The following is a 23,227-nucleotide window of genomic DNA, read 5'->3' on the forward strand; positions in this document are numbered from 1 at the left end:
AGTCAAAAGTTGGTCAATAAGTAAACTTTTCAAGTTATCTGTAGTTTCTAACTGTAAAATTGGTGGTACTTAGAACATGGAGATGAAATTTACATAGTTAGGCATAAATCAACTAAGAACTATTGGAATATGGTAGTTTTGTCTCATTTATATTTTAAAACCCAAATTGCTTCTTCTTGTATCTTAATCAATACTGACACCAATAAAAGATTAAAATTTTTATTTTACTGTCAATGAAAGACATTTAACTTATGCACCACTAATTAATAGACAATCAAGCTGTAAATACATCAACAATTAATGCAATCAACATGTATGTATAAATACAGAATAAGGAAATCACAAATAATATAAACAAAAAGAAAACAAACAGATCATTTCTAAAATAAATCATTTAAATATAAATAATGAAAAAGTGTAGTAAAAATAAAATTCTTTACAAATATAAGCTATGTCTTGCCTCAATTTAGTAAAAATATAGATCTCTAATTTCTTTATCTCATGACAGTAAGCAAGTTACTGAATCTGAATTTTGAAAGATTTGAATTTTAATCAGATTGGTCTTGTCAATCTGGCTGCAAGACTATCAGTACTTTGGTAAAATAGAAATAAGACTAGTGAGCAAAGTGTGGAGAACCTTCCAAATATTCATTGACACTCTTGTAATTGTAAGATACCTTTTATTGGTTTGTTATATGTTATTCATTTATTTGCCACTTAGCTTAGTGCATTGAAAACAAATTGCAGTGTGTATATTTTATACATATATAGCAAGATAGCAATACAAACGATAGCACAAGTAGTCCAACTGTCCTATAAAGCAGGAACATAACATGTTACTGTGCTCGTCTACTTTTCAGATCCTAGATAGAACAAAATATGTATGGAGATGTGGTATGATTGCCAGGGCAAGGATGTAAGCAACTACATATCCCTCTATGGCCCAATAAGCAAACATGTACTGTATAGTAACTAAGCTATGAAAGACACTTAGACTTGAAACAATTAAAAAGAGAAAACCACTGGCCTGATTTCAGTATCAACATTAAACGAAAAATAATTATGGCAGATGTCAAACATTGACAACTGGACCATAATTTGGTATATTGACTGCAGTAACTGTGTGTTTGACCTTGACAACGTTAAGCAATGCTGATGTCTGTTTTATTGGAATTATGATTTTATCTATAGAATGAGTGAATAAATTAATATTTTATTGAAGAAAACATTAGATATGCTATAGCAAAAAAAAGATATTTACAATTACAACATGAGACTCAGTCATGGTTAACAGCAGAGAGCAATACATATTGCCCCTTTGTTATCTTCCCTCCTAAAAAAATCATTCATAAGCACTTGATAACTGAAAACAGAACAAGACAGACCTTTACCGTTAAAAAGCAATGACATCTTTGCATTCAATTTATTTATTGAAATAATTCAATGAAAATTATGGTACAAAAAATAACAGGTTAACCAACATTCAAAACAAGGGTCTGAACACATTGTTCAAAAAAACAAGTATCATAGTCAACTAATAACAATTTTATTGTAAACTGTAAATAAACCTTTTGTTGAGGGAGCCAAAGCTGCCGATCATAAAATATCTTTTACAGATTCATTTGAACTGTTTATTTATTCAAACCATTGTTACTACTGAATTGATCATTCAAAGACTGAAGAATTTCAAATATTGGTGTTGCCTGAACTTGAATACATGCTAAAATAGGAGATTCAATAATAGGTATATAACATAACTTATAAATAATTTGCAAGTAGATTTTAAAAATGCATTACGATAAAACAAAAAAATATATAGATATAATCGTTAACAGGATATTACGCAATTAAAATTTGATAGTCAACAGGAATTGATTTTTACAAATGTATTGACTTTTACAAACGTATTTGGCACAACTTTTTGGAATTTTGGGTCCTCAATGCTCATCAACTTTGTACTTGTTTTGGCTTTCTAACTATTTTGATCTGAGCATCACTGATGAGTCTTATGAAGACGAAACGCGCGTCTGGCTATAAAATTATAATCCTGGTACCTTTGATAACAATTCAATAAGAATCCATAATAAGTACTCAATTACTCCCAAATCTTAACTTAAAAATTAGTTATTTACAATGTCTGTCTGATAATTTCAGCTGTATCTTCATATCCTCTCTGAGATGCAGCCATCATTGGAGATACCCCATCCTGATTACAATGACGAGGATCAGCTTTGTGGTTGAGTAATAATTTAACTATTTCATTATGCCTCATGTCCGTTGCAGCATGCAATGGAGACAAAGTTGTATAGGTAGAATTTTTTGGGATTGCACCCTTTTTCAAAAGAAGTTCTACAATTTTTGTGTGACCCTCCCTTGAAGCTACATAAAGAGGAGACATTCCATCCAAATTACATCCATTTGTTGTTTTATTTGATCCATATTCAAGCAAAATATGAACGATTTCATAATATCCCATTTTAGCAGCAATAAAAAGAGGAGATTCCACATCTGCAGTAATTTTGTTTGAATCAGCTCGGTGTTCCAACAAATATTTTACAACATTAAAATGCCCCTCTTCTGCTGCTTTATAGAGAGGCGTCACACCATGCACAGCGTTCAAATTAGGGTTTGCCTTTTTCCTCAACAAAACTTTCACAATGTCTAGATGACCATTTTGAGAGGCTATGTGCAAACTACTTTCCTGATTGTCTGTACAAATATTTGGATTACAATCATAGTCTAAAAATAAGTTAACTACATTTTTGTGACCTTTTTTAGAGGCTACAAATAATGGTGACTCTCCCTCATTCAGAGAGTCATCTCTGGTTAACATATAATTACCTTCGTTTTTCAATAATAAACTGACCATATCTTCATGACCAGATTCTGATGCTCTGTATAATGGAGTTCTTCCTTCCTGATCACGCGCATTTACATTCATTCCCATTCTTATTAACATGTTTGCTAGATCACAATAGCCTTGACCAGCTACATCTAACATTGGTGATTCAAAACTATCTGATAAGTACATTAAAGTTTCATCTACAATGGCTTTATTTTTCTCTAGGTACACTATTAAAAGATCTCTGAAAGTTTTAAATTCTAATTGTCTATTTGAGAAAACACATTTTGAATCACCATTGTTGATGTCTTTGCATAAGCGACGTAGGTAATTAGATTCATTGTGAGATGGTACTTTGATAATACATTCACTCATACTTTCTCCAAGTATTTCAAACTGAAACCTATCCCGAATGATCTCAGCATGTGCTAATTCAAGAACTACATCAAACATATTGTGGCCATAAAATGATACAATAATATCAAATATTTTGTCATGAATTATGCTATATTGACAACCAACCTTCTTCACATATGATGAGATTAAACTATTTAACTGAGATTCTACAACTTTTTCTGAAAAATTTGACTGCATGATACATTGTTGAGAGATTTCTTGCAAATCTTGCCTAAATTTTTCATTTCTGGACAACATACCGTCACTTATACAATTATTGAACAAAACAAACAAGGCTAATGTTCCATATGTTGTCTGATCATTCTCTTCCTTTATCATTGACAAGTCGTCATTGATTACCTCAACTGGATTTGAAAAGAATCTGTAAATTTCGACAGAAGTTTTCCTGGAATACAGTTGACACAGCAAGGGGTAAAAATGGAAACAGTCAGAGTCTGGTAATAATTTCAAATTCTCAACTTCTTTACTTGGCAGATAAATTTCAGCTATTGCCCTCCTTTCTTCACTTGTCATAGCAAATACTGATGAAGTAAAATCACAAACAGTAGTTTGAACAATCTTAATATTCCTTATTTGTCTTTGCTTAAAGACTTGTGACCTAGATGACATTACAACTTTGACATGGTTCTTGGCTAAAATTTTCTTAATCTTCTTCGACAAAGTTGTCCAACCAGATATTAATTGCAAATCTACAGAAAATTTGCCAAAAACATCGTCATACACAAAAATCTGGTTTATACTAGGATCATAAAATTGAATTAAGTCTGAAGCAAAAGCAACAGGAACTATAGCATAATTATCTGCCTCATTTAAATTTAAAGCAATGTAGTGGATGGCTGTGGATTTACCACATCCTGAAGGTCCAATCACAGCTACAATGTTTTCTTCTTTAACTGATCTTGATAACTCTTTGATTGCTTTTGTCTCAACAACTTTGCTTTTTTCTGCCTTCCACTCTTCAATAATTTCTTTGTTAATGTCTGTAAATGAACAAATAATTCGGTGATGAAAAATGTTAATTTAACCTTTGGTAGTTATTTTCAATATTAGATTCCATAGATTTATGTCAGTGTGAAATGGTATAACATAAATCAGGTTATCACCAAAAGAGTGGTGGCTAAATTTTGGTGTGTCAAATTGTTGGCACTTTGGGTCAATTACATGTTGTAATTTTGCCATTATGGCATTCAATGTTCAAATAATTAAAATCAGTGTATAACATAGTTATTGTTTTGAAAAGCAAGACCCAAATTTTCTTTTTTTTTTCTTTTTGTCTTTTACAATATCCGTTTAAAATTGTATTAATATTAAGTTCCTCACTATTAAGTCCATCTGGCATTGGGTCTTTCCTTTTACTGTTTTTCAATTCTAGAAGAAGTTCTTTATCCTTTTCATCTAACTTAGTCACCTTTAATTCCTCACATGTCTGTTTAAATTGGTTTCCACCTATTCTTTGAATTGTCTTAAAAGGAATCAAAACAGAAGATTTAAAATTTTTTTCAAAACTTCCTTCAAAAATTTAACAAATGCAGATGATTAATCTACTAAAAAATGGGTCTATTGCAATTTCAAAACAGAAATTTGCTGCCCTAAATCTGGGTCAGCAATTTCAGTGTTTTCTATATATGGACTGCGCTCTGACATTTCATCACCTACCAAGTTCTAAAAAGGCCCTCAGACATTGGAGCAATCTCGGACTAATGTATAATATAGTCAAGTTCACATGATAACATACAATCTTACAAAGAATGAGAACTTTCTGTAATACTATCTCTGAGAATTAAAATAAGACTATATAAATTTGGTGCGTCAGAAAAGTTTTTCTTAATTTATCTTCTTTAGGCACCCATAAATCCCAAAACTTGACAGAAGTTGCATTTTAACATAGAGTCATTTAGTTAAAATAGTGTTAAACATTAAATAAAGGGGGTCAAAGTCCCATTAACTCCTGTAGAAATTGTCAAATCAAAATGACAGTATAGTGTGTTCAACACATGATCACAAACAATCCTACCAAGTTTGATAACTTTTGCGAAATGGTCTCAGAGGAGTTCTGTTCCCAGATATCATTGTGTTGTAATATTTTAAAAATGGTCAATTTTATAACTCCCATAAAAAAGATGAATCAAAAGGATGTTATGGTATGGTCAAGAGAATATGATGACAAATAATCCAACCAACTATGGAAGCTTTCTGTAAAATGATGTCTATCTATTGTGTTCAGATGAAAAGACATATAAAGACTATTACAATGTTCCCTGCTGAGTCCTTAGGCATATAAGGAGAGAACAAACACTGAGTGTCACAGTGAGGCCTTCAATATTGAGCAAAAACACAATTGCTTAGAAAAAGTGTTCCCATATGGGGATGTGGGGTCAAAATTTCTTAACTTATAAATGAAAAATTGCTGTCACCATGACTTGATAAAAATAGAAAATTACTGATGGAGAAAGTGACTGTTTTTTAAACACCAAGGTGACTATGTATTGCTTTTGGTGTCAGGAAAAGCAATCCCTTCCCAGTACTTGCCCAGTAGCGTGACCCCTGCAAATAAACACCTTAAGTTAACAAGCTCAGATACAGATGAGAAATCCACGCACACACAAATAATATGGGATTTTTTACAAATCTCCCTCCTTTCAAAATTTTTCTAACTATAGAACTCATTTCAGATTTATATAATTTTAGTATTTATCCATTATTTAAATGAGTAGAAAGCACCATTTAAATTTAAAAGGATTGAACAATAAAGGTTGCTAGCATACATGTAGCAACACAATAAAGTGATGACAATCAAACTGACAGACGGACAGACAGGACAAAACTATAATACCCTCTGCAACTTCATTATTTTGAGTATAAAAATGGATAATTGAAATGACCTATAAATATACCTCACTTAATTCCTTCCACTTTACTTCAAAGATTTCATCAGACATTGAACACTCTGTGGAATGCGCAAACTGGTTCCTGAAATACTTCAATCTAGATAGGTTTGCTCCATCTGTTGTACTGTTGGGATCAGGGTGTATATCCACTATAGGTATATCAGCAAGATTCCTTAATAAACAGATCATTAATGAACAATCGAAGTTCTCTGATGATGCTTTACCTGAAAAAAACAAAAGTTTGAGCATAAAGTAATTTCAAAAATTTTCCAGGATATCTGAAACTGGTTAGGCGTGGAATTAGAGAGGCATTAATGTACGTTTTTCCTAAAAAAAATGGTTGACAATTTTTTTCAAGCATATAGTACATTTTGCATATATAAAGTATGAATGAAAGCTATTTTGGTGCAAATCTTAACATGATAATTTACTTTTAATTATTTAAAAACTTTTGATTTAAATTGGTAACAAAATTGCAAAAAGCCTTACCTGAAAACCTGAATTATTACTTTTTTTAGAGACACAATGAAATAAATTAACCATTATAACATTTGGAAAAATTATCCTATAAACAAACCGTCAAAAAATTTTAAGCCACTTTGAGAGCTCCAAAGTTAAGTCATGTAAGCCTTGGCCATAACCTGAACATGTACATACATATTGTTAACGATTTACTTTCTGTAACCTTTGGTATCGTCAAGTGGTAGAAGATAAGTTGTCACTTACAGAAGGAAAATGTTCTCATACATGTAGTATTAAAGTAAGGACATTGTGAGGCAATTGATACAAATATATATGTTTTACAAATATTTTAATGAACATCAGTATATTTTTTTTAAAATTATGTTGCAGAAGTTTGTACTGAGAATGAACAAAAAGGGATGCAAGTTAATTCAATGTTAATTTTTTTGAATGCCAGTGAGCAGAAACAAGTTTAACAACCCAACAAATTACAATCATTTTTATTTACTTTTTAAACAGGAAATTTGAATATCATTTAAAACTAAATATTGCAACTTTGTGTAAAGCATTAAACTACACAAAAACATATAGAGTACAGTTTAATAAATGAATCTGCCATACCGGTTCTAGGAAATAAATGTTCCCATTGAGCTGCATTGATTACTTTTTCCATCTTTAGTTTGTTAAGTTTAACTTTGTTCTGGTATAAAGTTTTTTGTAATACAATAGGAGCAAATTCTGAGTTAAATTTAATCCTAACTGCCTGGGGTGCTACCTTCATCATCAGATAATAGAACCTCAGATTGTTTGACTCCTCCTTCTGTAATGCTGCAGCCATTCTTAAAGCTGAAATAAAATTTTAATTATGGAAATTAAATAAAAAGAGAGAATGGATAAACATTATTTAACAAAGTCAATTAGCATGATTAGACAGCATCTCAACCTCAAATGTTAAGCAAAATAGACATTTAGATGTGACTTTACGGTTCCAGTGATAGAAAGCTCTTAATTGTCAAAAGTATGGTCTTGTGACATTGTCATGCATGTTGTTAATGACTTCAACAAATTATATGCATACATGTACAATCAAGTATGTAATAACAACACCAAATTGTCTATAGCAAAAAGGAAAAGCCTGTGACAACTGACAGGTCATGTGACTTAGGACAACAACATAAACATGAAACATGTTTCATCAGAAGGAATTAAAAAACAGAGCTGTGTTTACTCTGAGTACAGACAAACCTATGCACCTGGAAAAGTTTAAAGGCATGGCAGGCACCATATACCGGTAAATGAAATTTCAATACAATTTAACTATGCTACAGAAAATCAAAAACTTTGAAAAATACCTGAATTTGGGATTCCTTGGGGTCCACTCATTTACACAATCTAAATCACCTATTGTTCAAATTGTTGTGCAGATATCTATTGTCCATAACAATCAATACAACTAACTACTATTATAGATAGGTTTCGATGTGACGTAGTTTGAGTTATTACCCTTGGCCGTCATTTTGGAGGGGTAAATGGTTGATTTTCCTATTTGACTATCCAAATTGAAACATGCCAGTACAAACAAATCTGATGAAAGATCCTTACTAGATCATAGTGTCAGATGAATCAAGCAAGGCTTAAAGAAATTAAAATTGTTTAGAAAACAACTTATTCTCAAATCTAGAGGTCACTATAACAAGTTGAGTTTGGCTGATTTATGAAGGAATTCGTGCACTTAGACCCCCAACATGGCAACAAACGGAATTAACTCTTACACAAATTGCGTCAATCGAAACCTGTTATTTAGCAACCCAAATAATTCAGTCCCTCCCCGTGATCGACTTTCCCACTTGTGAGGACATGAACTCCCAGTGAAGTTTTATTTTCAATAATCCAATACTACCATATCTACTATGGCGTTTGTAATAACTTCAAATTGGGAAGATCAAAATCTTCTTGATCTCTGCGAATTGTTTCATTTTCTCTGGTGTCTCAGAAATTCAATTTGAGATAATGAAGCGTGTTACTCGTATACCACAGTATTATATATTGATTCTATTCACGTAATTTGCATTTTACCATTTTTGAGTTGGCATTTCGTTTGAAGTATGTAAAAGCCTTAGACAATGGAGGTGGCATATTTACTTGTACATGTAGGTCTACAAATCATTAAATCAAAGTGAAATAATGAAGTAAATCGTAAAATGAAATCAGCTTACAACTTTTCAGAATACATGTACGCTAATTATGTTTACTTTAGATCTTGCCCCGAGCTGATAGACAAGTTACCTTTGTGTTAATTAATTTTGTAAAATCCGAGTGTTTTTAAAGTAAACAATAGTAATTAAGTATAGAGGTTAGACAATTGATCTGTCAAATTAATTAGCACGACTATCATTTCAAAATTTATTGATGATTTCAATCCACATTTATATCAAATCTATTAATAAAAATTGAAAAAGGTCCGGTAACCTGTTAGCGTTCTTGGTTTTCGATATTCTGTCCTTCCGAAGGTTAACAGGTTATCGGAATAACCATTGACAACACTAATTAATATGGTGATGGAACATATCCCTGCACATAAAATAGAGATTTATATAGTTTAATTGAGCATCTTGCTGGGATATAATCCCTAGCTTATAATTGGATGTGACAATCTGTCATTGCTATTTTAACTTGGTGGTGGGTACGCCCGGCAGTGTTGATAATTATATCTTTATACCGTTATCTGGAACAATTGAATTATAGGCGTAGTTATACTGGTTTGTGCACTGAAATTCTCACTGTAAATTGTTTCCAGCACATGCATACAGCTGCTTACCCCTAAGCTACAATAGTTGTGTACTCCCAGACGGCAGGACTGAGGAGAGTGGAGTGAAGACTGAAGAATAAAGAAGATTGATTGATTGTTGGTTGCTTAAGCCTTAACATCCAGTGGCAAATATTTCATGCATGTTCAGGTCTTCAGGACGATGAATAAAGAAGGACTTCAAGGTACTTAGGTTTGTCTGTGAACAGGTGAAGAGTAAAAAATGAAAACTTGTTATAAATTTCATGCATCCAAAGCGCTTTTCTGGCTTTACCCTCAAAGTCAAAGACTAGACTAGAATATTTTTATTTCCCAAATTACAGGATTGACATAAAATTGATTGACATAATTGATAAATACAACAATAAACAGCACAGTGTACATGTACATGTATATTTAGTATATTAGCATTGGTCAGAATCAGAGCCAACAACAATATATATTATGAATGCACAATTAAATGATAAAATTACATAATTTGCATTCGTTATCAAATTATTTACTAGACTTAGTATCAATATTCAGACCTGATCTCCTTAATTCAAAACACTCGCCAATATAAAAGCCCATATTTTCCATAAGAGATACATTTTCTTGTGAAAAAATGAAGCTCATCCTCAACTTTACCAAAATAGCAATTTAAACAAAGACGCTCGGATCTTTCTATTCATTTTTTGGAATATCCGTCCGTCTCAATTTTGAAAGAGTGAGCGCTTATTCTTAATTCACAAATTGACTATCTTTTTTTAAAATCCTGTAGTTCTAAATATTTTTCTTTTTAAAAACAATCTTTTATAGAAAAATAAGTACCAAGCTTTCCTTTTTCTGAGTTAACTGTTTGATACTTCAGTCATTTCCAAAATGTTAAATAACTTTCACATAGTTCATTTTTAACATACTTACATAAAGAACCAATTGGTTGGTAAAATTTGGTAGTTTAATCTCTTTCTGAATATAATCTATACTAGAGTACCATGTATTAACATTAGAAATATGTAATTGTTTGTTTATAAATGCATCAAATAATAATCCTTCTTTCAAACCTTCGATCCAGTCTATGACAATATTTTAACATTCATGACATTGATAAAATTATAGTAAAATAAATAGGAAATCTACCAAACTCTGACATCACAGCTATGTTACTGGCTCTTCTGTTTACACCAAGAATATATTCGTAAATTTATAATGACATGTATGAGCTTTTTCAGAAGAATTCTGACCAAAAAATTTTTCTAATATATAATCCAAGTAATCATTATCTTGTTTACATGCAGCTGAATCAGTACGAAACATTCCCCATATTTCACTGCCATATAATAATATAGTTTAATTGTATGACCGTAAAGATGTAAAAATGTGGCAATACTAGGGTAAGATGATGACAAGCATCTCTGTAGCTTAAAACATGCTTTTAAAGATTTGTTGTATAATTCATCTTTACACTGTTTGAGCCTTATAATGAACCTTATTGCATATAGATGTTGGACTACCTTTATAACATTAGCAGTATGAGATCTTATTTTACTGGAAAAAAGCAGCAGTGGATGCTGACAACGTTGCTCAATTGATTATTCAGTATTGTGTGTTTTCGTCTCGCAAGTGTGAACCAAAATACAAAATGGGCGGTCCTCAAGCAACCAACCAATAGGCGGTACATTAGTCTGGTCCTTTCAGTACCTGATTGCTAAGGCAAAGTTTTATACTGCAAAAGGAACCAGTTACGGTAAGATCTACCTAAAATAATTAAATCCTTACCGTAGTTGGGACCAATATAGATAAATGTTTACGGTATTAGATGTTAAAGTAAAAATAGAATTACAGGCAGAAGATACAAAGTCAAAGGGGACGATATAAAGTTATGTGATGAGTCGGCCCTTGACATTTATTTTTCTCATATTAAACTTTTAAATTTAATTAAGTCTAAACTCGGTATCAGCGTATCTGTATCTTTATATTTTCTGCCAATATAGGCACACCTTCAGTATGAAGTCAACAATATCATTTCACCAGTACTCGGAATGTTATAAGTTAAAAGTATCCAATCACCAATAGAATATGTATAACGATGTACACTATATACAATTGTCGGTATATTTCTACACCAATATCACACACGTTCTTGTCTATAAAATCTAAAAAAAAAAATGAGTCCTTAGATAGCATGAGATTTGCAGTCCACACAACCTTTTTCTTAAATAAAACTATGAACTTAAATAATTTTTTCTAGATCTTTTCTGACCTAAATTTAAGAGTTTGTATCTATGTACATGGAGCTTATATATTAATGTTCTACAAGCAGGCTCTATATGGGTGTTAATAAAAGCATATAGTTCAGTGGTTAGGGAGGTATCACAGTAGTTCACTAATTGATATGGATTGATAATAACATGGATGAAGTCTACATCTATATCATATATAGTAATGTTTAGTAGTGCTAGCACTTTGATATATTGTTCTCGCAGAGATTTCAAAAGAGACGCTCTATCAGTTTCTAATGCTGTACATGAAATCAGAAAATGTGAAATAGTTTCATCCTCTTTGCCGCAGACTCTGCAGGTGGCGGATACCTCATTTTTGTTTAATTTCGCTCTATTTGTCTGTAAGATGTAGTTGCCAGTTGCAAATCTGGTCCTGATTGGTAATTTGATGATATCTCTACAGTTTGATGTATTTGTTGTTAGGATTGGATGTATTCTCCTTGTCTTGTATTCACCAGAAGAATTTTAAACTAGAGTATCTCTCAGAGTCTTTGTTAATTTTGTCAGTCCAGTCAAGTATGTATTTTTTTTGTGATTAAACTTTTCCATTGCGACTTTCCTAAAGGGTTGTTTAAAAAATCCTGGCAGTATATAATATCATATTTCAAACATATTTTCTTGATTTCGATGAACCAGCTATTACTTTGGTTTGTTTTTAATTGTAGTTGTCTTTCTGCTAGTCTCCATTCAATGGTAGATATATCTGCTCTTGTAATATTCCCAAATAAAGATAACGCTTTTAGATGTAGTTCAGCCTCTATAGGTAGGGATCCACTCAGTATATATACCGCAGGATCAGCTGTATTTTTGGCTAATATATGATATTATTTGTTTTATCATTTTCTTATGGAATTGACTATAATCCAAAATACTGCCAGTTGGAAGTAAAATTTCAAGGCCATAGGTTAAGACAGGCATGACATATGTTTTTAGGATTGTAATAGCAGTTTCAGGATCCAAACCATTCTTTCCATGTAGACCTGTACCCATAAGACTATAAAGTGATCTTCTGGCTTTTTTCATGTTCTCCTCACGGTGAGCTTTGTAGATTTTTTTTGACATTTTTGTATTCCAATGTGTGTGGAATGTTCTACAACTGACATCGGATTATTATTGATGTTCCAGAAGTCTTCTTTGATTTCAATAGATTTAGTTGAGGTACTAATTGGTAGGACCACACCTTTTGTTGGTTGCAACGTGTATCCCTCTCTCTTACTGAAGTTGGCAGCAATGTTTATCAACATTTGGAGTTCCACAGGGTTGTTAGAAATGATGGTTACGTCATCAGCACACGTTGGGGCACAACATCCAATGTCACCTATATGTCCACCCAGTCCTGTTTTACAGAGGATATTTAATAGCGGATTAACATACAGTCTGTATAAATCTGCACTAATGGCTCCACCCTGTCGTACACCTTGTTCAATCTCAAACATCTATGAAGTGTTGTTTCTCCATTTTATACATGAAGTTGCATTTTTATATAAGCTATCTATTAATATTATAGATTGGTCTGATATTCCTGCTTGATATAATCTTCGTATCAAATTTGAATGAACAACAACATCAAATGCAGTATTATAGTACATCGTTAACTCTGCATTTTCCCTTCTTTCCTCTAGCGATGGGGCGTGGTTTCTCTGTTTTTACATGTTAATGACCGATGGGGCGTGGTTTCTCTGTTAAGAGAGATGTCTCTTTAATAAAACATTTTCCTGTTGTCAATTTTATATTATAGTTGTCGAATCGTTTATCATATGTTTTCGTTAATTATAAAATTATAGAAAACTTTATTTTGTATTCATATACTGAAAAATTGCACTTAATGAATGGCAGTGACTTATAGTTATCACTATGACTGGTCTTCATTCTTTCCTGTAGAACTCGTACAATAACTCGAGTTTGCTTTGAACAATTTGAATTTATGAGAATTTTTAAAAACATGATTCCTCAATGAAATAAACATAATAGTTATTGAATAACTGGTCATTATCGTGATACATGGACTGCCCGTAGGACAGTGGTATTGACTGCGACAGCGATAATGACCTCGCCTACGGTGATCTAGCTCTGAAACATATAAGAGTTTTTCTATCTAGTCTTATGTATGAAAACCATGCTAAGAAAAAGTTAATAGCAGAGTAGCAGATACTTATCAAGTTCACGATATGTTGAAGGAATATGTGATAAACACCTTATGCAATTAATATCCAATGAAAAGTTCAATGAAATCATCATCGTTCTGCTGGTCCAGAAGAGTTGCAGACTAAGGATGCCCCTAACCCTCACACATAAATATTGACAACTGCTAGTATTGCAATAAAATCTAAATAAAATACTAGTAACGCACAAGTATTACACGTTTTTGTTGTTATGTTAATTTATGTATTGCATCATGATCAACTGTTTTCGGGAGAGTTGAAGGTGCGGATGCTTAATTACTTCATATTACGGCAGTAATGTCAAACTATTAAATAATCAAAATCAAAGTACTGGTTTGAGAAATCGGCTTCAACCACAGGTAGCGAAGACGGGTTGTCTGAACGTCCAATGGAAATATATCACGCATATTCAGGACGATGCTATCATAGAAGATATTAATTTGCTTCCAAGTTTTGAAAATTGCAACTTTATAATTAATGTTTAGGGGTGACATGCGCATTCGTGGATTTAAATATTAATGGGTTGTTCAGTCACTATATAGTATTATATAATTCAACGATCCATCAAAGTCTTGGATGAGTACTGTATAATTAAAGAATCATGAATATTTGAATTACAAATAATGATGGACGTATATCTGCACGTGTTTGAAAGTAGAAATTAAAAAAGTGGTCTACATCGAAAATACATATTATAATACGACTGGTAAAAACAATCTTTCGACAAAAACAAAAACAAAAACAAAAATCTATGAAGGATATAAATAGATGAACTTCATGATTCGTAGATATATCATAACTTAGAAAAGGAAGATTTACTATTGCATGTGGCATGAACCCAGCAGGGGCTGATCCAGCCATTTATAAAAAGGGGGGTCCTATCCCAGGATAAAGGGGTTCCAACTATATGTCCCCATTCAAATGCATTGATCGTAAAAAAGGGGGGAGGGTTCCAACCCCCGGAACACCCCCCCCCCCCTCCCCCTGGATCCGCCACTGCCCAGTGACAAAATTTTATAAAAAAAGAGTGCTGGAAATGAGTAATAGACAGTGAAACTGACATATATAAAGGGGCGATAGACAGCAATAATATATATGTAGGACTCAAATCTATGGTGGGTTCCAAATCTATGGCAGATTCCTAATCTATGGCAAATGTGACGTAACAAACGTCAAACAAATCAAATCTATGGCAGATTTTTGTTTTCTCCAAATCTATGGCAGATCTTTAAATTACGTCACAATAGAATAACGCAATATTACATCGTCGCCGCCGCAAACGTTGGCGGAACTCATAGATTTGAACACGATTCCAGATGAAGGTATTTCCCTCGACAACAATTTGCGGATGGTTTAAAGGAAGATGTGACCTTTTATCCGGAAGAGGGACAATATGTGCTATACCGTCCGAATCCCGCGATGAACAAGGGCACCGCTTTTTTCAGTACCGGATATTTTAGAAAAGGAGTTATAGTAAATATTTTACTGTCTACAGCTGGCAAATTTTATAAAGTAAAAGATAAAATTACCGGATACCAATTTGATTTAAATCGTCATCAAATAAAAATGATATTAACGATGAAGTAAATATTATTTGAAAATTCAAACTGTCCATTTTTATTTATCATTTTTGTTTTATAAAAAAAACTATCCCCTTTTTTTGTTTATAAGGGACTTACTAGTTGGTTTAATGAATGAGTTAAATAGGTAGCATGCACAGATTAAAAAATGTTTATTTTTACGGTGCACATCATTTTAATCTTGAAGTCTGTATTAAGGTATATGATTTCATCATTTACGAATTTGATTGGTTGCCAACACGATTTGGTTGACAATTATGAAATGTTTATTTCACAACTGTTTATATACATGCTCCCGTCGTACATGTCCACTTGTTTAAGACAAGTCATTAGTCGTATATGGATTGCATTGTTTTTCATTTGCCCAAAATTTGCCATGGATTTGGAAACAACAAAAATCCGCCATAGATTAGGAAATTACAAAACTTGCCATAGATTAGGATTGTAAAACAATCTGCCATAGATTTGGGATGGCATGACGTCACATTTGCCATAGATTAGGAATCTTCCATAGATTTGGAACCCACCATAGATTTGAGTCCTACATATATAAAACAAAACTTATAGACGGAAATCTGTTTCTACATTCCTGGACTCAGTGGTAACATGTACGGAAGCGTATACAATAAACATATAATATAAATTCAATATAGTTTTTGATTATAAGATATTCAAAAATTAATGAATAATCAAAATCAAAATGTTTGCGTTATTTCGCAAAGGTTTGTGTTATAACGCAAACCTACGCAAACATAGGAAGAAATATAAATAAAAATTGTGTGGCGCTAATACGCTTCCGTAAACATGCATAGGAAAATACAGAAAATTTTATTTCTGGAACATTGTCTTCAACAAATAATTAGAATGTTGGAACTGAAAGTGTTGGAATCATAAAGAAAACTCAACACCATGTCATATCTAGAGTTAAACCCTTGTGTCAGACTTTATCAGAATGAAGCCGATTACCTCTCTGCAGATCGATCACAAAGTTTGCTTCTTATTTATTGCTGTAAAGCCAGCAGCAAATACTTAACGCTTATTCGTAAGCAAAGGAATGAGGAAAATGACACACGAATGAAGCATCAATTCAGTATTGTCTAGTTCCAAAAAAAAGGTAAGGGCAGTTGGATATAACCGGCAAATTATTCTTTGGCAGCGCCGAGAGTTTTGTTTTATTTCCACGTTTTTAACGTACCTGGAGCGTGGCTCGTGCAAACAAATAAACAACACTATATATGCACTATATGTAAACTAAAGTGTTTTCACCAGTGCATGGCAATTACTAAAGAAGTAACCTCAACATGCAGTAAAGATAAAAAGACAAATGTAAGATTTTGATTTAATCAGCACTATTTTCTATAAATCTATACAATTTGACAAAATATATTTAAAAATTGAACACTGTTGTAACATTTTATCAATCGCATACATTTTACAATGTGGCCAAAGTTTTAATTTGCCGTTTGTCCTTTCGACGAAAACTGTCCCGAAATCTTTGCATCTTTTTAGCTACTGTCCTTCTATCTAGTAAATGTATTTCTACATTTTTCTCTACATCGTCAGCATTGCTACGATCTTTCGACCTCTTTGTAAAAGTTCTTGTAGCAGTCTTTATGGCTTTAAGAATAGATTTCGGAGTCATAGGGGAGTTCGGCGGTGCACTCGTTGGTATTCTTGCGTTTGAAGGGATTGTGACATCATTAAGGTTGTAGACTGTACTTGTACGGCGCAGGATATTACTCTTATTAGTTGGTATAAACTCTATGACATCATTTTCAGAGTCGTCTAAACTGAACTCGTCGCGTTCGATGGTTGATGACGCAATAGCTGTTAACGAGTCACTGCTGCAGCATGGTGTTTCGTCATGAAGATGGGCGCTTATCGATTGTTGAAATTCCGAATCGCCGTCTGTTGGATTCAATACTAAAATGTTGCCCGTTGATTGATTTGCTTCCATCGATTGTTGAAATTCCGAATCGACATCTGTTTGATTCAATACTATAATGTTGCCTGCTGATTGATTTGCTACTGATTGCTCCCATATAGATGAAGACGCGTGTGGAATGAATTCTTTGAGGTTTGTAGATGATGAAGACAGAAAGAAACAAATATCACCTGTTAGTTCAGACACATCTGATGCAGGATTTTCGTATCCATGATCCTCATTTGAAGTAGTTTGTACTGTATAGGTTACGTTGTTGTTGTCCGAGAAACTCTGCGCTGTTCCGTCTAGATCATCACAGCCCTCGACTTCTCGTGTTATGAAATCTTCCTGGTAAACAAAACTTGCGTAGTAGAAGAGTCTTGATTTAAGTTCTTCTTGGTAGTCAATTTCCGGCATGTTCTCGTTATCAGAATCCGTTGACATGTCGCTATCAGAACACGAGCCAATGTCCTCGACCTGCTCCCCGTCAGAAATAATATTTTGGTCATTATTATCAACCTCGATAATATTAGAATTATATGCACGGGCTATGTTCCTGTTATCATCTGCTTCTGTTGCCGAGGCAGCTCTGTCGTTGTTGATGTTCGTGAAATTGTCATCCCATGAAATATTCAAATTGCGCACTGGAGTGACGGTAGTTTCTGAAGTTCTTGAGAGGGTGAGATTAAGAGGTATCCGTGTCTGAAATGTTTTCTGTGCCTTGTTCACAATTAGCTCAGGACTGTCTATATTTACCTATATAAGTAAATAAAAGAAAAAACTAAGAATATATACTGCACATATAAATTGAAAATATTATTAGATAACATTTACATTTGGATTACTCGCTAGTTCTTTACGGGTGACTGATTGAGGACGTGAATTAGAATGGGGATATCAATGATTTGCATATACAATATTTAATGTATCCATCAGCCAAACAAAAAGAAATTTTACCTACCAAAATAAAATATAAGTATTTGGGAATCGTAACATTTTTCGTCAGATGAATACCCTTTAAGACTGACAATTTGATATTAATTATCAGGTTTACAGCTTTTCCATGTTTGAAATATCAGTTGTAATTCACAATCACAGTGACTATTTTCAGTACATAGTACAAGAAAGTAGACCAAATGTTATTTCAAATTATAAAGGATTGCGCACAAAATCCATGATAATCAAATGAAGAATTTCTGTATTGCTGGGTAGGGATAATTTGTTTTCATTCATTTTCTCTTCGAAATGAAAGCCGATTCCTTGAAACGCTACGCTCTAACACCTGACAATGGTGGTGTAATGTTTAGCTACTTAACGTATATAAAGTTTAATTTGGTTTAATGAGAATCACAACATAATAATAACAGAGACATATATACACACACATATATATATATATGTCTCTGATAATAATAAATGAATTGAACAAAAATTTAAAAATAACAATAGAGAAAATAATTAAATAAAACATTTATCAGTTGTCATAATATATATTATATTTAATAAAACCTTACTTACCAATTCATTATTAATCAAAATACGCTTTCTTCCTTGATTATCTTCAAACTTCATCTTCACTAATTATTAAAGATCAATCAAGCACTATTTCAAGATATTCTTTTTTTTATTTTTATCTTATAAACATAAAAATATAAAACTTTGAGAAATTTTGGCTTTTACTATTCAGTAGGATTTGACTTTTGAGAAAACAATGTCAACTAAATGGCAGGATCTATTTTATAATAATAAAAACTGTAAGCTCATAATACTTCAACAGCTCACACGAGTACTTGATTAATTTGATTGGAGATGTATAACAATGCTTTACTCAATCAATAAATTGACAATTTACTCACCTGCTGTTGAGTGATTACTTTTGTGTGTTTAATTAAATTTGATATAATTAATTAAGTTTTGGGGAAAGGTCAACAGGCTTGCATACCTATATTATACAAGTAATAACTTCATAAATTATTTATAAAGTGATGTATCTTTAACAAATAGTGTATAGTACAGTGTAAGTAAAAGTAGTTACTATTTACACATGGCCGTTCGGGCCAATAAGTCACTTAAAAGATTAATGTCAATCGTACAACGAACAACATTACTCAATACAAAAAAGTTTGTTTTTTTTTACTGAAAACTTGCAACAGAAATTTAGCAGTTTCACGTTCTCGGATGCTGAGATGGTAAATATTTAAACCGTTATAATATCTTTTGATAAGTTTGAAGTTGATATGACCACAACGTCATGGAAAATTGAGATGACTATAACACACGTCTCAGTGGAAATCAACCTTAAGACAAAACATTTGCCTGACAAAATACGGAAAACGTATGGACACAGACACCAGAAAACATATTGCCACCATACTATCTTAGGCGGGGCATTCAAATAATGTGGTATAATTGCCAAAGACATCTATCCATTAAAGACCAAAAGAACAAAAACAGTGAACAAAACCCATATCATATAGTAAGCTAAATGGCCCGGGGATAACAAAATGAAAAACAATTCAACAGAGAAAACCAATGACATGACATTCTAGAACCACAGGCGCTTTGGGATTGGGCCCAATTTTACTATATATTTAGATTTTGTGTTTTTTTTTGTAAATACAACTAATTATTTTTACTTATTTAATGTGTTCTTGCTCTTCTCTTAACAATTTTATAATACCGAGACAGCAAGCAAGGACAACCACTGGATCACAGGCTTCTGGCTTGGGACAGACACGAAATAATGTGGCATAGTTTAACATGGTTGTGAGTGCTCAACCTTCCCCTAATCTGAAAAAAAATAATCTGGCCTCTATTTTGACAAAAAAAAAATAATAATCTGGCCTCTATTTTGACAAAAAAAAAATAATAATCTGGCCTATTCTGTTGCTAAAAAAATATTCTGGCTTCATCTTCAGCAAGTATGACATGTATGATGTATTTGATGAAAATATTCTTGCTTTGGATTGACTGAAAAAAAATATTCTTGCTCGGTTTGCATGATAAAAAAAAAATCTGGCTTGATATAAAAACCCAGACCCCCCCCCCCCCCCAGAAAGTCAAATGGTCCATGCCTTATAGTATCTGAGAAATAGACCAATCGACAAAGACTTAACATTACTTACCCAATGAATCATGAATAAAAGGTCAGATGAAACCTGCCAGATAGACGTGTAAACCATACTATCATACCAAACATTAAATACAGCTGATCTATTGCTTATAGTATCTGAGATACAGACCAAATCATAACCGGAATAATTCAGTCCCTCCCCGTGATCGACTCTCCCACTCGCGAGTTAATGTAGCCATCGTAGAGCAGTGGAATATAACGACTGAATTATTCGGGTTAACCAAATCACAAAAACTTAACATTGACCACTGAACCATGAAAATGAGTCAAAGCCTGATGAAACCTGCCAATTGGATTGTAATCCCTATGTCTTGCATTCTGCAACAAACTGTAGAGGCATTAAAAATCCTGTGTCGCTCACCTGCACCCCCTACAATAGCCACTTTTTAGTAATAAACTGTTGGCACAGAGATATGTCTCGCCTGTCGGCATAAAGTTCAGAAAAAGACAATCTGGTGAACAGCAACATTGCTTATTAATTCAAAGTCGCTGGGTCATGATCTTGTAGGCAGGGCCTCCAAATGGTAAACAAACTGAGATGTACAGACAGTAATGTAACTTTATAGAAAATATCGTTGTCTGTTGTATGTAGTTTCTATCAAACTTTAATTCAAAGTCATTGGACCATGACCTTAGGAGCAGTGCCTCAAAATAGTTGACAAACTCCTATGTACTTTGCACAAAATATCATTGATCTATCACAAGTAGTTCTTATCCATCTAACTTGAGCAGAAAACTTAACATTGGAAAATGCTAATTAATTCCAAGTCACTGGACCATGACCTAGGGGGGCAGGGCCTAAAAATAGTCATCAAACTGATATGAACTGATGGTAATGCAACTTCATACAAAATATCATTGATCTATCACAAGTAGATCCTATCAAACTGACTTAAGCAGAAAACTTAACATTGAAAATTGCTAATTAATTCAAAGCCACTGGACCATGACCTAGGGGGCAGGGCCTCAAAATAGTCATCAAACTGATATGTACTGATAGTAATGCAACTTTATATTAAATATCGATGATCTATCACCAGTAGTTTCTATCAAACTAACTTAAGCAGAAAACTTAACAATTGTTGACACCTTCGTCATCGTCCCGGAAAAGCAATCCCTATATTGCAGGCGAGACAAAAATCATCATGAAAGGGCAATAACTGACAATTTCAGTCACATTGATGTTTTTGATGATCTTTTCCTGCTGATGATTTTTGCTTTTTAAAGTTTCTATCTACATTTTGTGTCTATTATACTTGTAGATTAAGATAATAGGCAAAAACTTTAAAAAATCATCGAGTAGACTATAGCTTTCAGCCATGATATCTTATTTGTAGATCTTGTTTTGGTCAATATTTTTGCTATCTAAAGTTTCTATCTTTTATAATTTTCAAGATAATAGGTAAAAATGCAAAAAATTGAGGAAAATTGTCATTAAAGGGCAATAATTTCAATAAGGAGTCAACTAAATATTTGGGCCATCTTGACTTTTTTGTAGGTCATTTTGGCTTTTAAAGTTTCTAATCTATCAATTATAGTTTTCAAGATATTAGGCAAAAACATAAATCAAAGTATCGTCGATGTTGTGATCCAGCCATATTCATAGCTAGTCTGATATTCTTTCTGGCCATATTTTTTCAATATTTTTTTCTCTTTTCATTTCCAATCTTACTGTTAAATTTCTATGTTATTGCCCACAGGTAGGGAATTTCGCAATATTGATGCAAATAATGATATATATATTGATATTTCAATTTTAGACTCTGTCAGATTTTTTTTTTATAAATATTTGCAATTTAATGGTATTGACATGAATGGAAAGGGAAATCGTCAAACAAGTAATATATTTTTTTATATGCCATTAATAATAACTGGCTTAATAATTTCCAGAAAAAGGCCTTGGAAATGCACTTTCTCAACAACAAAAATGAAAAAAAATAATAACTAATTTTTATCTAAATTGGTGTTCATTCTTCATTAAGAAAAAATACATTTCCTGTATTCAAATTTAAATGTACAAATACCTAATGCTGAGATATTTCCAATTACTGTTAAATGCAGAACAAACAAATAAATTTTATTGCAGAAAATGCTCTGGTAAGAGTTATGCAATTTTGTCTATTGTTTCAACCAAATTTCTGATAATTGTAACAAATAAATTAGATCTTGATCATTGACTTATGTCAGATGATAATGACAATGATTTTACAAGTGAAATAAAATTTGCTTGCATTTTTTATACATATTTTTACATTTTTTGTCTTTTCTTTGAAAAAAAACCATGCCTGATTAATCATTCAGCTAGCTAGCAAAATTAACAGAATATTTTAATGTAGTGTAGATCAAAATAAATAATACATTTGTAGGTTTACTACTGAGGTTAAGAATGTGTGTATTCAGTTAGGTGTGTAATAAATTGTGCCTATTTAATTATGTAACAGGTCATGAGATAATAAATGTGGTGAATTAAGACTGGGGTTGTTTCCAATTAATACTTACACCTTTGAGTGTAATTATTTGAAAATCATGACAGTTTATAATCATACTGACTCAGACTTGCCTATGGAAAGAATTAGAATAATACCATTTCAAAAAAGTGTGGGAATCAACTTAGATATATTAACACACATGTTGACCTAAATTTCATAGAACAAAAACTTACACAAGCATAAGATAATAATATAATACTTTCAAAATTGTTATCAACTGATTCAATTGATGTAAAAATACTTTTTCAAATTAATTCATAAAT

General features: G+C 32.5%; 1 protein-coding gene across 1 annotated transcript; it reads right to left on the reverse strand.

Annotated features, from left to right (window-relative positions):
• Positions 1 to 249: 249 nt before the first annotated feature.
• Positions 250 to 7,451, reverse strand: LOC127715630 (uncharacterized). The gene is made up of 4 exons (XM_052221734.1): positions 7,231 to 7,451; positions 6,154 to 6,371; positions 4,580 to 4,721; positions 250 to 4,239 (listed from the first exon to the last, which is right to left on the reverse strand). Exons 1-4 carry the CDS (start codon positions 7,445 to 7,447, stop codon positions 2,129 to 2,131), a joined length of 2,688 nt encoding a protein of 895 aa, XP_052077694.1. The 5' UTR covers positions 7,448 to 7,451; the 3' UTR covers positions 250 to 2,128.
• Positions 7,452 to 23,227: the final 15,776 nt, after the last annotated feature.

This window comes from Mytilus californianus, unplaced genomic scaffold (assembly GCF_021869535.1).
Source record: "Mytilus californianus isolate M0D057914Y unplaced genomic scaffold, xbMytCali1.0.p SCAF_9, whole genome shotgun sequence".
In the NCBI taxonomy this organism is placed as follows: Eukaryota; Metazoa; Mollusca; class Bivalvia; order Mytilida; family Mytilidae; genus Mytilus; species Mytilus californianus.